Below are 17,437 nucleotides of genomic sequence, written 5' to 3'. Positions count from 1 at the left end.
GAAACTGAATGAAAACATCTCTAAAACTTATTCCTAAGGCTTATGGAGGGTATGGATCTTTTAGATAAATTGAAAGTACTAAGTAACTAACGACGCATAGGTTTCCTGAAAATGGACATTTTTATGTCTGCTATTTTGTTTGAGATGTTATTTTTTCTTTCTCATAGGGGGAACAATATTTTTTTAGCAAGAATCAGTAACTGGAAGTACAACATTGGTTATTTAATGATATTAAAATGAAGTTTTGATCAGCAGAGGTAAGAATATGGCATTTAATTCATAATAGATCAAAATACTTGCCAGATTTCTATGAAGAACTATTTTAAGAACTGTGAAGGGTCTGAGAATTTATCCCGCTTGCAAAGTAACAAGTTAGCCTGCTGCAGCGCCATGGATGTGGGCAGGAGACATGAGATTCCTGGATCAGAGAAAATGATAGTTTATATGCATGGCAATAGCACTGGCTAGAGTATGAGGCCCCCTGCGTAAGAGTAGGTTGAGTTATGGAGAGGACCCCTGAGCTGAGGAACCCAAATCTTTTATGACGGACAGTGAGCCTGCTGACTTATGCCTCAGGGGAGACTTTATTACATTGCACAGTAAATAGATCTGCCCTTAATTCCAGTATGAGACACTGTATCTGACTCCTCAGACTGTGCGAAACATATGTCCTTGAAAAATAGTCCAGAATAAAGGCGGTCAGTGTCTCTGCCTGCAAGACATGCAGAAACACAAGACTCTCAGAATTGTCTTTCAACACTCTCTTACTCCAAACTGCTTTTTAAAGCATGTGTCACTGATAAGGATAATTGTGATAATGCTTTTTCGAAATAGTGTGAAGATGGAAACCACTGAAATACCCAACAGCAGGAGATTGCTCAAATTATAACATTCACAGTATAATAGTTATTAACTAGGTGTTCATCAATAAAGTGAAATACACAGGTTATAAAATGTACATGTAGTTCGATCCTACTTTTATAGAAATTGTACAAATGAACACACGAATGAAGAATATATACCAAAGTATGTATTTCAATGGATAGAATTGTGAATGGGTTTTTTTTTTTTGCTTGTCTATTTTTTTTAACCTCTTGAAAATGAACACTTTAGGCTTTTGTAATGAGGGAAAATTTTTTTTTGAAATTTAAAAATGAACAGTCACTTAAGAACTTCACCTGACAGAGAAAAAGCTTCATGAATTTAAATGGGAATTAAAGAATGTTAATTCTTTTGTTTTGACTCTGAAGTTGCCTTTATATGCAATGTAGAACTAGAAGAGAATGATTGGGTAGCATAATTTTTTCTTCAAAAGTTACTGTTTTATCTATGATAAAGTCAGAAGTTACTTTTAGCAATTTGCTATATTATTTATTATCACATAGTTGTCACGAAGGAAAACAAATCTTAGAAAATGCATTCTAACAGGGCATATCTTCTAGAGTAGTGCTATTTAGTAAGTATTTCATTAGTAAGTATATTTAGTGAGTATAGATTCTGGTGCTATATAGTCGGGTCAGGCTAACGTAGGAGCACTGTATTAATTAGCTTCACTTTTATTTCCTGCCTATGTATCATACTCTGAAAAATGTTTAATATTAGTGATTTTGTAAGTTGGCATTTTTATTGTGCTTTCATGATTTTTTTTTCCCTTCTTTAACCAAGGTGCTGTTACCAGATTTGTCTTCTGACTATAAATTAAAAATGACTGAAGTTCAAGCAATGGTAGAATTCTCCGTGGAGCTAAACAAGTTCTACAATGTGGATTTATTTCAGAGAGGGTTTGTATTTTAATGTGAAAATTATATATTTTGCATAAGATAAATTGTACAGTTTTCATTTAAATTTAATTACATATTCTTGTTCCACCATATATAAGGAAAACAATGAGCTATATTCAACTATTTTCTCAGGGAAATTTTATTTCTAAATATATATTTGAGTATATTCACATGGATTTAATGATAATGCTGGATATATTTAACGTTTGTTTATGAATTTGTACTGAGCATTGAGAGGATTTTAATGAAAATGTTTAAGATCTAATTTCTGCTTTTTAAAAGCTAACAGTGTGTGGGAAAAATAAAACATATATACACAAAACACAAAATGTTGTAGGAACACAAAATGTTGACTCCTCAAAAGGTATGTATAGAAAGTGCTCCAGGAATCAGAAGAGAAAGGTATCTTTCTGGGCTTGTACGTTAGGAAAAGCATAATGGAGGGATAGGATCAAGGTATGGATAAGATTTATAGGCAGAGGATAAGGTGAAAGACCCTCTTAGTAGGAGAGTGCATCATGAGTCAGTCTCGGAAACAGGGATGAACAGATTATTTTAAAGAGAAGTAGGAGGTTGGATATTCTCTAGTAGAGTTGTGAAAAGATAGTAAAGAGAGGAGAGGTTATGTTTGTGAAGGACTTTTGATGTCTGGAGGAATTTGGGTAGCCATTGATTGTTTCCAAGAAAGGATGAAACTGTCACTGTTACTACAATCAGCACTTACTGACATGATGAAGAGCATGGTGATATTGGATGGATGGTCGTGTAGAAGAAATAGAGGCGCAGGGAGCAGTGTGGATGTGCTCACAATGTCTCAGGATACAAACCTGAATTCCTGTGCTGGCAGTGGTAGCAGTGGGGCTGTGACCAACCCGGGTAGGATGAGAGAAATCTTCTGTTTTTTGTCTGTCTGTCTTGGCTTTGCCATCTTGTTGAAAAAAACAGACAGCTGTGCTCTGCTCTGCTCCACGTGGTCTCTCAGGACAGCCTGGGCTTGTTCTTATGGCAGAGGCAGGAGTCCAAGAAAGAGAGCAGAAGTTGCAGGATCCCTTGTATTAGCACACTTGTTTCCTCACTGCATTCTGCTGGCTAAGCAAGTTACAAGGCCAAGCCAGGTCTGGGCTGGGGGCTCTTTGGCCAGTGAAACTCACTGTAAAACTTTATGGGGATTCTGTATGTCTGATATAGTCCATTCCATGCTCTGAAACCCACACCCACAATTGTTTATTGAGACATGACTACTCTCTCAATGAATCACTACTATTTGGAAGTCAGAATTCTGTGGGATCACGCCCTTTAACTTCCTAAAAGCCTTTTTGTCAAGCTGAGAATGTCTACTTAGACACTGCCCTTAACTCCTTTGGAGATCTAAGAAAGGGATTTACAGCCACTCCCTTGATTAGATCTTTGTAAGCAGTTTTATTTTCCTCCCCAGGAAGTCTTGGTTCCTCTAGATTCTGCTTGTAAAATGATCAGGTCTTTCTTTAGCTCATCTCTTTCTTGCAAAACCTTACTACCCTTGCTAGGAGCAACCAGGTGACATTTCCAATATTCTGCCAGGAAATTAGTCTGCTCGAGTCCAAAAGTTTCTTGGGTACAGTGTCTAACTTCTTCTAAGTTATTGTTTGAAAGCATACTGACAAAAAGTTCATCACTGCAAAACATGGGTCACTGTTTTTTAAGTCTCCTATAGTTTCCGCATTATTTTTTTTGCCTCTGTAATTGTAACTAACCGTTACTTTGGTCCCAAAGTCAGTGCCACATATTTTAAGTTTCGTTAGTACCCATTTTCGTATTAGTTATTTATTGCCACAGTAATGCAGCTGACAACAAATACAAAGCCTCAGTGGCATCACAGCAGTAAGCATTTATTTTTGCTCACAGATCTGTGGATCAGCTGAAAGATTCTGCTGATCTGGGCTGGCCTGGTTCATCTTGGCTGGGCTCATGAATTCACAGTCAGCTGGCAGGGTGCTACCTGGTGCAGAATGGCACCACCTGGGTGCACTCAGCTCTGCTTTATCATCTCTCATCCTCCAGCTTATTGTCATAGAGGAGGCAGGGGTCCAAAGAGAGAGAAAGAAACTGTACAAGAAGACATTTTAAGACCTAGGCTTGGAACTAGCTCACTGTTACCTCTGCCACATTGTACTGCCCAAAACAAGCGGTAAGGCCAGCCCAGATTCAAGGAATGGGGAACTACACTCCATTTCTTAATGGGAGTCTCATTTGAGAGAGTGTGGATACAGGGGTGGAGGAAGAAATTGAGGACATTTTAAAGTCAGTCTGCCACACACTTCAGCATCTTTTGGTTTTTGTTATTAATTTCTGTGAGGTATTTTGGGGAATAAAGAGTAGGATTTAATGAGTAGCTCCATGTGGAGGATGATGCAGAGACAGAAAAAGCATTAAAAAATATGTGTGTGGAGGGTGAATTTACATGATCTCTAGGATTACCTTGAAATAGCTCAGCAAAGAAAAAAATGAATATATGAATCAAATATGGCAAAATCTTTTTCACAGATGAAAAATGGGCAGTGGGATATGGGTGCACTGTTCTACTTTTTGCAAATTTAGAATTTTTAAAAAGAAGAAATTTAAAAAGATAATGCTGAAGTTTCAAATCACACTGACTTGGACAATATTAGTGATATTGAAATAAACAGTGAAGTTGAAGGGGGCCATGGTGTGGGACTCAGAATTGGTTCATTTCCATATGTTGAGTTTGAGGTAAGATACCAAGTGGAGATAGTTCATAAATAATTGGAGGTTTGGAACTGGAGATAAGGACTAAGTGAACTGTTGTTCCATTTTATTGTCAGCCATCGTAAACATAGCATGTATGATTGCTACTTTCATTAATTTTCTGTTATTCTACAATCTAGTTCCCACATCCATTGAGGACTTTCGAAGAATATTGTTATGTAACTGATCTGTCTAAAATCGAATAATTAGAGGCTCATTGTCTTTAGATATATTGCTTGACTTGTTTATTTGTAAGAATATTTTCAAGGATATAATTTACTCTTTTCTATTCTGATTTATCAGTTCCTGCCTTTTAAACCTTTTCTTTATGCTTCTTATTGAGTCTTTACTACCTTTGCCATAAGCACGTTAATTTAGAGCTTGTGTTTGGCTGTTATGTTAAATAACTGTCAGCTTTGATAGATAAACAGATAAATTTATCTAAATTTATATTTAAATGTTAGGAAATAGAATATGTCTTTTCCAATTTATTTTCTGATATATGAAATGTCTGTTTAGGAGACTGAGATGAGAAACTTACAAATTCAGGTAATGAAATGCAGGCAGAACTCAGAGAGACTGCACGTTCAGCTCCTGACCACTGCAGTAAAGTGGGTATTGCAGTAGTCACATGAAGTTTTTGGTTGCTCAATGCATATAAAAGTGATTTTTATACTAAACTGTAGTCTGTTAAGTATACAATAAATAGCATTATGTCTAAAAACGCAATGTATATACCTTAAGTAAAAAATACCTTAATGCTAGAAAATGCAGTAACATCAAAGATCACCGATCATAGATCACCATAGCAAACATAATAACAGTGAAAATGAAATATTGCAAAAATTACCAAAATGTGACGCAGAGACACGAAGTGAGCAAATGCTGCTGGGGAAAATGGCACCGTTAGGCTTGCTCGGCACAGGGTTGCCACAGACCTTCAGTTTGTAAAGAAACACATCATGTGCGACGTGTAATAAAGTGAAGTGTAATAAAACGAGGTCTGCCTGTAGTCCTGTGCAGTATTTTACTTCAGTGTTTTTAAAATAACATCAATAAATATCTTACTGCATAGTACTAAGTCATAGCCCAGCAGGAACTAATGGAGGTGGAGTATATGAGGAAGCACTTCTTGTGCACGTTTGGTGATGGCCCTTGTCCTGCGCATCCACAGTGTTTAGTGTTTAATTTTGCCACTGTTGTTACACAATAAGGGACCGACTAGGCACGGCCTAAGCTGTAGGCAGGCGCAGAAGAGAGAGAACATGTGGCATCTGAGTAGGTCTGTTTTTACTATAATTACATTGTTTTTCCTTAATGGTAAACCAATAGCCCAGATACTAACAATCTAAAGAAAAACTAGCTGTATTTTCATTTTAACCTATTCTGTCTTTTTTTAAGTATGGTAGATTGTAAACTCTGAAAAGAAAATTGAGACTCTACAGCATTGATTATGAATTTGATGTTATTAAATAGTATGTGGGCATATGTCTTATATAAATGAGAGATATAAGAACTCAGTGTAACTAACTTGTTTTGAGTTGTTTATTATACTAGAAGTACATGATTACAAGTTGGTGGACTTCCCAATTGACTCTATTCAAAATTCGTTTATCAAGAGGGCTCCAAAGGGGGAGGAGAGATCGCCTTTTAAATATACAGGGAAAAATGTTATTTAAACACCTGTTCTCAACAGCATAAAGGATAAGAGAGTGGGATTAAATTGAAGCTGTAGCAATTTCAGTTAGGTATTAAACTGGAGGGGAAATTTCCTCTCTTTGGAGACCATTGCAAAATTATGAGAACATCTTTTTCTGGAATTCTTTAGGATATTGCTATTGAGTACTCATCTGCATACAGTTTGTTACTAATTCAAGAAGAGGTGAGGCACTTTCACCAGAATGTAGATTAATGCACTGCTTCCTTCAGTGAGAAACTCTTGCTAGGAAGGAAAAAAAAAAAAAAAGTTAAAACAGTGTGTTCTGAGATGGAGTCGGTTTGCTTTATTTCACTGCAGGTTGGTAACATGTCACAGAGATGCGCCAGTGTATGTACCACAGTTTAAAGAACACAGCTTTAGAATATCAGTGAATGGCTTCTAGAATGGAGTTGAGTTTAATTCATTTCAGAAGGAAGCAAATGGACTAATGTTAGGTATTCTCAAATATTTAGAAAGTGTGGGAACTTGGTCAAGGTGCTGTATGTTTTAACATTCTTTTGTAAAGCAAGTGAAATGTTATCAGTTTGATTTGTTTCCAGGTGTGTTTGGGAGAGTCAGCAATCCAGCATACTGCTGATAATAAAACAAGTAATGAGGGAAACGGCCATGGGGTGCAAGTTGAAACGATGACAGCAGTACTTTGTTATTTTTTATTTTCTTTCGCATGTGGTTTCCCACAAAACAGTTTAGTTACATACCTGTAGCTACAGCTGCTTTCCCTAGTCAGTCCTCGCACCATTCCCTTGTCATAAGCTATACTACTGCAAGGTGAATAATGTATTATGATTTGGAAATAAAGAAGATCAAGGATATGGACTTAGAAATTGTTTTCGTAAATTTCAGTAACATCACAAAACCGTGGAGCTGAAATCCTCTTAGGAAAGGCCTGTAGAACCCTAGAAACCGGGTTCCATACTACAGTCTTTAAAGGCTCTGAACAAAACAATCTTAAATCCCTTCCATTTTTGATTCTGAGGTTGTTAAACTCATGGGAAGTTAATAGTTTGATTTAAAAATGATTGTCAGCCAAAAGAGTCAGAAAATTTCATGCTGATTTTTTGGATTATTGACATTGATTACAACCTTGGAAAAAATGATCCCTTGTCTATAATGTCATGTATATGTTGTATAAAGTTCACAAATTGAGGACTTCTGATTAAGTGGTGCTGATTGGACTCACAGGAAACCACCTCAAATTTTCTTCAAGCCCTTCAAAACTGTCTAAAATTGTCTCTTTCTTCAGGAAGGTATAAGAACTGAGAATACTATCTAAGAAGGTCATCACTTTCTCAGGTTTAAATGAATCAACCATTCTCTGTAGTCAGAAAAGTTAGTTTTCTCACAGCAATTTACATCAATTATTAGACTACTTCTGAATCTTTAGATTTCTCTCATTATTGTTTCCTACCTCATTTTTAAATATCGATGCCATAGTATAGGTCTGCCATTTGTGGCCTGTGTGAGATAGGATGTCTGCATCCTTTGAAGGAGCATAATGATGGAGCATAACAGTCGATGGAGCTGATACTGACTGAGTATACCAGCAGTTAGCCAGTACTGGCCTTGAACGCATCTGTGTTTGAAGTATAAATATATAGAAGAAATCAAATTAGGAACTGTGAAAAGAACTATAGAAGACAGAAGAAAATAGTTTAATATTAATGTTGTCAATTAAGTAGAAGAAAATCTTTCCATTAAAGGACAGTTGTTATGAGAAGTGTCTACTCGAAAATCAAAGCATAAATGACGTGACTTCAAGGCAGTGCAAACACCAATGGGAAGAGAAACATGAAACTTATGAATTTGTGTACTTGTTAACAAAGTGTACAATAATGTGTTTCCATAATAATGCAAATATGTAATTTAAGGGACAATTTGCATAAAGAGGAATTTATTTATGGGTCAAATATTACTTAACCCAGGGACTACCTGTATGGATTTTATGAGAGTTCCACCTGTAAATAACAAGGTGCTCTCAAAGAGGTAACCAGTAAATTTGGCTAGATAATAAACAATAAGAATAGATCTTTCCTGATCTTAATAAAGACTTTTTGAGACAGCAAGTGAGCTCATTGTTTTCTTGACAAAATTAAAGAATGAATTTTAAAAGTTAACATATTGGGGTAAAAAGTTTATATTTCAAAAGTTAAAGAGTTCTGTTAAGTATCCAGTTTCAAAAGATTTTACCAAAAATGAAATAAGAATCTGCTCTGAAGCTTTTTTCCTAAAATTACTCATGATCCTACAATAACTCCGCAGCCTCTTCGGAGCTTTGCAGGGAAGATGTAGTGACCCAAGTAGTCTGTCTTTTGTAACAGTAGGAAGATATTCTAAGAAAATACAGAGTCTTAGAAAGTATACTCTTTACTTACTCTTTTTGAATAAATTATTTGTGGTATGTTCTTGAACAACAGGAAAGGGAGTAAAAATTTAGAACTCTAAATTAAGGAAGTTGTAATAGGAGATTAGCTTTGAAACTTATTGAAATGATAGAAATAAGTCAAAATAATCAATATATTTACAAAATTAAATCTTAGAGTTTTTAAAAACTATGTCCATTTCAAATAGATTAGTGAGTTGGTTCTCCAGATTTATTAATAAAATATGGAAAAGGAGAATGACGGTGGGGGAAGTAATTGTTAAATTCTGCATCTTACATAAATGAAAAGCAAAATTTTAAAAAATGTCTTTATGTAAAAACCTATACCTATATACTAATGTTTTTGAAAAACTTATTTGCTTTCTAATGGAATTAGAGATTATATGTGGTTATTACCAAAAAAAAGCAAGTTAACCAGAGTCGACATAGCAAATGAAGGAATGGAAAAAGTAAGCAACATCAAAAACAAAAAATATAGAATAAGATGACAAGTACAAACATTTAAAATTATTGTGACCATAAAGCTCAAATAGTTTTAAGTTTTCCGGTTTAAAGGCAGACTTTTGGATTTTAAATCCAATAATTTTCTGTTTATAACAGACATACCCCATGTTTTGAGAACAGATACCTGCAAATTAAAAATGCTGATTTGGTGAATTGAAGCTTTTATCATTATGAAAAGACTTCTGTATCCTAATAATGCTGTTTGCTTTTAACTCTGTTTTGTCTAATATTAATATTGTGACATCAGCTTTCTTCTGGTTAAAATTTTCAAAGTGTACCTTTTACTATTCTTTTATTTGCAGACTTTCTCTATCCTTGTATTTTCAATTTTTTTGTTGTAAACAACATACAGTGGGATTTATCTTTTTCATTCTCTAGGGCACTCTGTGTTTTAACTGGAGCATTTGGTCCATTTATATTTAATGTAATTGCTGATATATTTGTGTTTATATCCATTATCTTATATTTTGTGCTTTCTATGTAGCCTCTTCTTTTTTTCTCCCTGTGCATCTCTTTTTTTTTTTGTTCTGATTTCTGCCAAGATCTTCAGGTTTATTCTTTGAGAGAGATTTTCCTTGTGTCTGGCCTTTTGGGAAATACCAATCTAGGACTCACTTTTTGTTTCTTTAAGGAAAAGTTTAAAACATATGAAAGTATAGTAAACACATATATACCTATGATCTAGCCAACAATTATCGAAGTTTTTTCTCCTTATTTCACCTATTACCCTCCTCCCCAATCTTTTTTTAGTATCTCTAATACAGGAAGACTTTTGTTTTTAAAAATCTGCAAAAACCATTATTGCACTTAAAGAAATGTTTAAAATAATTTCTTGGCCTCAAATAAAACAGTGTTCTCATTTCTTCAGTCATCTTATAAATGTGTTTTTATAGTTTGTTTGTTTGAATCAGTATCCTTCCAGAATTTACAGGTTGTATTTGGGTGTTATATCTCTTAGATTTTTTAAAAAATTTGTAATTGCTAGTTTGATCCAAAAGCTTGATTAAATTCTGATAGTTTTTGAGAAGAGTCCTTCATAGCTGATGCTGTGTCCTTCCTGTTACATTATATTTGGTGACATAAAATGTCTGCCTCTTTTCATGAGATTGACTCAGGTATTGTCAATCTGATGCATCCATTATAAAGTTCTCCATCACTTAATTGATGGTACCTATTCATAACTTTTCCAGAGTCATTATTTTATTTTACTAGGGCTTACAAAATGGTGATATTCAATTATTCCTTCTGCATTTATTAGCTATAATTCTGTGAAGAAGAATTTTGCCTCATTAACTATTTGGTTACTCTGAAATACAGTTTATACAGGAAAGACATGGCAAGTGTTTTATTTTTTTCCTTATTTACTAGTTTTCAGAATATTGTGTTGTTGCTCTAGCATCTTTCAAATATCATCAGTTTTTATTTAGTACAGATATATCTCGGATATATTATGAGTTCAGTTCCAGACCATCGTGATAAAGTGAATATCACAATAAATAAGTTCACAGGAATTTTTTGGTTTCCCAGAGCATGTAAACGTTATGTTTACACTTAAAAAAGTAAATGTGCGATAGGGTTTTGTCTAAAAAAATGCACGTACCTTAATTTAAAAATACTTTATCACTAAAAAATGCTAACCATCGTGTGAGCCTTCAGTGAGTTGTAATCTTTTGGCTGGTGGAGGGTCTTGCTTCAGTGTTGATGGCTGCTGAGTGATCAGGATGGTGATTGCTGAAGGTAGGGGTGGTAATGTGACAAAATAAGACAATGAAGTTTGCTACATTGATTGGCTCTTCCTTTCACAAGCCATTTCTCTGTAGCATGCAGCACTGTTTGGTATCATTTTATCCACAGTAGAACTTCTTTCAAAATTGTAGTTAACCCTTTCAAACCCTGTCCCTGCTTGATCAACTAAGTTTAATATTCTAAATCCTTTGCTGTCATTTCAACAGTCTTCACAGCATCTTCCCCAACAGTAGATTCCATCTCAAGAAACCACTTTCTCTGCTCGTGCATAAGAAGCAACTCCTCATCCATTCAAGTTTTGTCATGAGATTGCAGCAGTCCAGTCACATCTCAGGCTCCACTTCTAGTTGTAGTTCTCCTGCTGTTTCCACCACATCTGCAGTGACTTCCTCCACTGACGAGTGAGTCCCTCCAAGTCATCCAGGAGGGTTGGAATCAACTTCTTCTGAACCCCTTTTAATGTTGATATGTGGACCTCTTCCTGTGAATCATGAATATTCTTAATGGCATCTAGAATGATGAATTCTTTCTGGAAGGTTTTCAATTGACTTTGCCCAGATCGACAGAGGAGTCACTGTCTCTGGAAGCTATAGCCTTATGAAATGTATTTCTTAAATCGTAAGACTTGGAAGTGGAAATGACTCCTTGATCCGTGGGCGGCAGAATAGATGTTGTGTTACCAGGTGTGAAAACAACATGAATCCCACAGTCCATCTCAATCAGAGCTCTTGGGTGACCAGGTGCATTGTCAACAAGCAGTCACATTTTGAAAGGAATTTTTTTTTCGTAGCAGTAGGTCTCAACAGTGGGCTTAAAATATTCAGTAAGCCATGTTGTAAACAGACGTACTGTCATCCAGGCTTTGTTGTTCCATTTAGAGAGCACCGGCAGAGGAGATTTAGCCCTAGGATTTTCAGAATGGTGAATGAGCATTGGCTTCAAGTTAAGTCACCAGCTGCATCAGCCCTAACAAGAGAGTCAGCCTGTCCTTTGAAGCTTTGAAGCCCGGCATTGACTTCTCTCTAGCTATGAAAGTCCTAGACGGCATCTTCTAATAGAACACTATTTTGCCTATATTGAAAATCTGTTGTTCAGTGCAGCCACCTTCACGAATTATCTCAGATGGATCTTCTGGATAACTTGCTGCAGCTTCTGCATCAGCACGTGCTGCTTCCCCTTGCACTTCGTTGTTATGGAGACGGCTCCTTTCCTTCAGCCTCATGGACCAGCCTCTGCTGGCTTCAGACTTTGCTTCTGCAGCTTCCTCATCTCTCTCAGCCTTCAGGGAGTTAAAGAGCCTTGCTCTGGATTAGGCTTTGGCTTAAGGGAATGTTGTGGCTGGTTTGATCTTCTCTCCAGGCAACTAAAACTTTCTTCATATCAGCAATAAGGTCGTTTTGCTTTCTTATCATTCGTGCGTTCACTGGAGCAGCACTTTGAATTTCCTTCAAGGCTTTCCCTTTATATCCACAGTGTGGCTTCCTGTTTGGCACAAGGGCCTAGTTTTCTGCCTCAGCTTTGAACATGCCTTCCTTACTAAGCTTAATCGTTTCTAGCTTTTGATTTAAAATGAGAAACAACCAACTCTCCCTTAAACTTGAACACTTAGAGGCCATTGTAGGTTTATTAATTGGCCTAATTTCAATATCGTGTGTCTCAGAGAATGGGGAGGCCCGCGGAGAGAGAGAGATGGGGGAATGGCTGGTCGGTAGAGCGGTCAGAACACACACAACATTTATTAAGTTCACTGTCTTATATGAGTGGTTTGTGGGGCCCCAAAACAATTACAAGAGTAGCATCAAAAATCACTGATTTAATATGTAATAATTAAACACATGTAATAATAATGTGTAACACATGTAATAATAATGAAAAAGTTTGAAATACTGTGAGAATTACCAAAATGTGACACTGAGACACGAAGTGAGCGAATGCTATTGAGAAAATCATGCCAATAGACTTGCTTGACACAGGGTTGCTAGAAACCTTCAACTTGTAAAAAACAAAATATTGGGTTAGCCAAAAAGTGCCTTCGGTTTTTAAGTAAAAATAAAAGACATATTTTTCATTTTCACCAAGAACTTTATTGAGCAACACATTCACCGTTTTGTTCCACCATCTTCTGCCATTTATCAGGCAACTTCATAATTCCATCTTCCCAAAACTTTTTATCTTTGAGAAAAGAACTGTTCTAGATGCCTTTTACAGTCTTCCAGGGAATTGAAATTTTTTGCATTAAGAGAATTCTGTAAAGACCGAAATAAATGGAAATACAAAGGTGCAATGTCTGGTGAATACAGTGGATGAATCAGAACTTCCCAGCCAGGCTATAACAATTTTTGCCTGGTCATCAAAGAAACATGCAGTCTTGTATTATCATGATGGAAGATTATGCGTTTTCTCTTGACTAATTCTGGACGCTTTTCGTCAAGTGCTGCTTTCACTTGGTCTAATTGGGAGCAGTACTTGTTGGAATTAATCGTTTGGTTTTCCGGAAGGAGCCCCTTCCAATCCCACTATATATACACCATCACCTTCTTTGGATGAAGACCGGCCGTTGATGTGGTTGGTGGTGGTTCATTTTGCTTGCTCTCTGCTTATTCCATTCCACATTATAGTACAGTATCCACTTTTCATCGCCCATCACAATATGTTTTAAAAATGGAACATTTTCATTATATTTAAGTAGAGAATAGCATGCAGAAATATGGTCAAGGAGGTTGTTTCGCTTAACTCATGTGGAACCCAAAGATCAAAGCCATTAACATAACCAAGCTGGTGCACATGATTTTCAGCACCTGATTTGGATATTTTGAGTATGTCCGCTGTCTCTCGCGTGGTATAACGTTGGTTGTTCTCAATTAACGTCTTGATTTGATCACTATCAACTTCAGCTGGTCTACCCAACCATGGAGCATCATCCAGTGAGAAATCTCCAGCACAAAAGTTTGCAAACCACTTTTGACACATTCTGTCAGTCACAGCACCTTCTCCATACACTGCACAAATCTTTTTGTGCGTTTCAGTTGCGTTTTTACCTTTCTTGAAATAATAAAGCACAATATGCTGAAAATGTTGCTTTTTTTCTTCCATCTTCAATATTAAAAAGGCTGCACAAAAATTCACCAATTTTGATAAGTCTTTTTTTAAATGCATGCTGATATGACAGCTGTCACATACAATCTAATAAAATTGTTTTGAATGAAGTTAAAGACAACCAAGGGCTACTAGAGCCATCTTATGGGAAAAAACCGAGCGAACCTTTTGGCCACCCCAATACCTTCGAATAAAGTGTGATAAAAACAAGTTATGCCTATACCAATATGAACTCATGGATTTTTAATGTATCTGATGGTAATTCTGCATCATTAGTCTTCTTGATGTTCAGAGAGAGCCTTGTAGGTTGATTTCTGTGAACTTCTCATGGAGTGATCCAGGCAGTATTTGAGAGCTTCCGTGTTTCCTACTGTGACTAGCTTTTCCAGATTCTAGTATATTCCCTGCTCTAGATTTGGAATCAGCCAACGGGCTCTAGTTCCTTTTAGTAGGAAATAGTGTTTAGAGATCGTAATATATGTGTTAAAGATACACATTTTTATTGAGTCATTGCTTCTAGGCCTTCTCAGTTGACAGAGATAGAAAATACATTTTTTAAGAAAAATATATGATAAATTTTTCCTATTTTCCTATTCTAATTTTAGATTACAAGGATTTTACTTTTTTAATTTTATATTTATCTCTTTTCATTTACACTGAAAATCTTGGTTCCTAATAACATGATTACTTAACTTGCTTTATTCATGTGTGTGCAAATATGTCTAAGATAATTTCAAAATAATAGCACCACCAACAAGACTATAAATGTTGTTTAAAGCTTCTTTGAGCTTCTCTTTTATTGTAGAATATATCCCATGAGGAATAGGCACTTAAAGTACTATGTTTTAAAAATCACTTGAAAGAACTTTGTGAAATTGCAGTTAAGAAGGTACACATTAAGTTCAGTTGTTTTAGGGTGGTTTAGGGGATTGCTTTTTTTAAATTTAATTTATTTTGTTATATAAAAATATTTTGTGGTTCCAAAATCAAAACTCTGAAGTACATACATTGAGAGAGGCCTTGTTTTCATCCTGGTCCCTTCTCCTGACCCCCATTCCCCCACCTATAGGTAACCATTTTATTTTTTTATTAGTTTTGTGTATATGCTTCCCTTTTATTACTTTTTTTAAAAGGCAAAAAATATATATAATCATATCCTTTCTTCTTACACAAAGTTAGCATAGTACACATGTTCCATGCTTGCTTTTGTTGGTAAAAAATGTATCTTAGAGATCACTCCTTTGCAGTATGTATAGATATACTAAATATAGATATGTAAATATAGGTATACTAAAATATATATATAAAAGATTACTTTTTATAACCATGTGGTACTGCATTGTATAGTTGCACCATAGTTTATTCAGCCAGTCCCTTAATAATGGACATTTTGCTTTTTTCTTGAGTTTTCCTGTTGCAGTTAAGGCTGCAATGAATAGCCTTGTGCTACCTCATTGAATATTTTTGCTAAAGTATCTTTGGGAAATAGTCTTAAAAGTGGGATGCTAGGTCAAAGAGTAAATGTCTATGTGTTTTTGCTCCTTATTGCTAAATTCCCCTCCATATGGCGTTGCACAATTTTACCTCACCAGCAGTACAGAAGAATTTCTTTTTGCCCAGAGCCTCACCAGCAGAGTATTTTGTCAAACTGCTGGTTTTCTTTCTATGTGACAGATGAGGAAGGATAGCCCATTATAGTTTTAATTTGTAGTTTTTAAAATTATAAGTAAGATTGAAAATTTTTTCATGTATTTAAGAGACATTTGCAGTTCTTTTTTGGTGAACTGTTTATTAATTTTCTTTTTCATTTTTTTAGGTTAATTGGCCTTTTTCTTCTCAATTTTTAGATGCTCTTTATATATTAGGAATATAACCCAGGCTTTTAAAGCCGAAAGTAAGGTTTGTCAGAATGGATCAGCAGATGCCTGCAGGACAAAAGCAGCTTCATTGCGTTGTCTACCTGACTGATTTTGTTTGATAATTCCATACTATTTTGTTACTTCAATAATTTTATAAAGATATATTTTTATACTTTATTTGGCTGTTTTAGTTGTTTTTTTAGCAAGAAGTTGTTTTGAATAACCTAGCTCACCACAGCCCTTAGAAAAGGAAATATTTTATCCTTTGCTTTTAAAATTTTATCTCTTATTTGATATTTTACGTAAAAAAAGTTAACATATGCACATTTGAAAGTTTTGTTCATTTTTGAAGATTTATACCTTTAAAGTATCATTAATTTTAATTAAAAAATATATTTACAGTCATAATAGACTGCTTTTATAAATGCAAAGTGAACATCGCTTAAAATAATGTAGGTAATTACTTCCAGTGGTTTGTTTCTCCTGTATCTCTAGAACTTAGCCCAGTGGCTAAACATAGGTGGGTCCTCAATAAGTCATGAATTAATGGTATGTGTATGTATATGTATACACACGCACATTTATTTATTTTTTAATATGTTGAACTGTATGATTTAGGCACTTTTTTTTCATTTATTTATTTTTGGCTTCATTGGGTCTTTGTTGCTGTACGCGGGCTTTCTCTAGTTGCAGCAAGCAGGGGCTACTCTTTGTTGCAGTGCGTGGGCTTCTAATTCCGGTGGCTTCTCTTGTTGCGGAGCACAGGCTCTAGGCACGTGGGCTGCAGTAGTTGTGGCACATGGGCTCAGTAGCTGTGGCTCGTGGGCTCTAGAGCGCAGCCTCAGTAGTTGTGGTACACAGGCTTAGGTGTTCTGCGGCATGTGGAATCTTCCCAGACCAGGGATTGAACCCGTGTCCCCTGCATTGGCAGGCTGATTCTTAACCACTGCGCCACCAAGGAAGTCCCACATGCACATTTAAATTCAGGGAGTTTTAAATTAGGATACTCTAACAGTATACAGTAAATGCAGAGTGTTGTTTAAATGTCTCTGAATTTATGTGTGCAAATCATTATATTAGGATTGAGGGTGTACACTTACAAATAGGACATAGTTCTTGTGCTTAAGAAGTTTAAAATGAAATGCCTATCAGTTGCTTATTCTTAAGCTCTTATACCACATACCTGAATATTTTAAAATAGCAATATTTCACTTAATCTTTAATTAAAATTAAAACTTTGCTCTCCTTTGGTCCCAAGGCTCCTGCTTTTTCCACTTTGATTTTTCTTCTCAGTCATCTCACGGCTTCAAGGTGACCTCATCTTAATCTCAACTAAGCATCTATCTCTGTGGAGTTTTGCCATGTCTCTTTAAGGCCAAATTGTGATTTTAAAGGTTCTAAATTTAATTGGCTACTGTTTCATTCACTCTTTAATTCAGGCTTTGTGATCTGTGTTCTCTTCAAGGCCACACCTTCCTAGAAATAATAGTAATAAATATATTTATATATTTTAATCTTTGTATTATTTACAAATGTAATATTTAAACTATCATCTAGGAAATTATTAAAGAGAAATAAAGACTAAATATTCAGCTCCCTAGGGTCC

The 17,437-nt window shown here is 35.5% G+C and overlaps 1 protein-coding gene across 10 annotated transcripts in view; it reads left to right on the top strand.

The window, feature by feature from the left end:
- FAM135A (family with sequence similarity 135 member A) overlaps positions 1-17,437 on the top strand; it is a 123,608-nt gene that overhangs the window by 14,964 nt on the left and 91,207 nt on the right. For 8 of the 10 annotated variants that reach the window (XR_009543795.1, XM_060167617.1, XM_060167625.1 and 5 more), the window contains exons 2-3: positions 168-257; positions 1,666-1,781. Coding sequence is in view for 9 of the 10 variants with exons in the window: in XM_060167617.1 (XP_060023600.1) it covers positions 1,705-1,781 (77 nt within the window). In the remaining variant the exon portion in view is untranslated. The remainder of the gene's footprint in view (positions 1-167; positions 258-1,665; positions 1,782-17,437) is intronic. The other 2 variants (XM_060167619.1, XM_060167618.1) reach the window with 1 other exon arrangement.

The sequence above is a fragment of the Lagenorhynchus albirostris genome, chromosome 12 (genome assembly GCF_949774975.1).
Source record: "Lagenorhynchus albirostris chromosome 12, mLagAlb1.1, whole genome shotgun sequence".
Taxonomy (NCBI): Eukaryota; Metazoa; Chordata; class Mammalia; order Artiodactyla; family Delphinidae; genus Lagenorhynchus; species Lagenorhynchus albirostris.
This window is presented reverse-complemented; position numbering and strand designations above follow the sequence as displayed.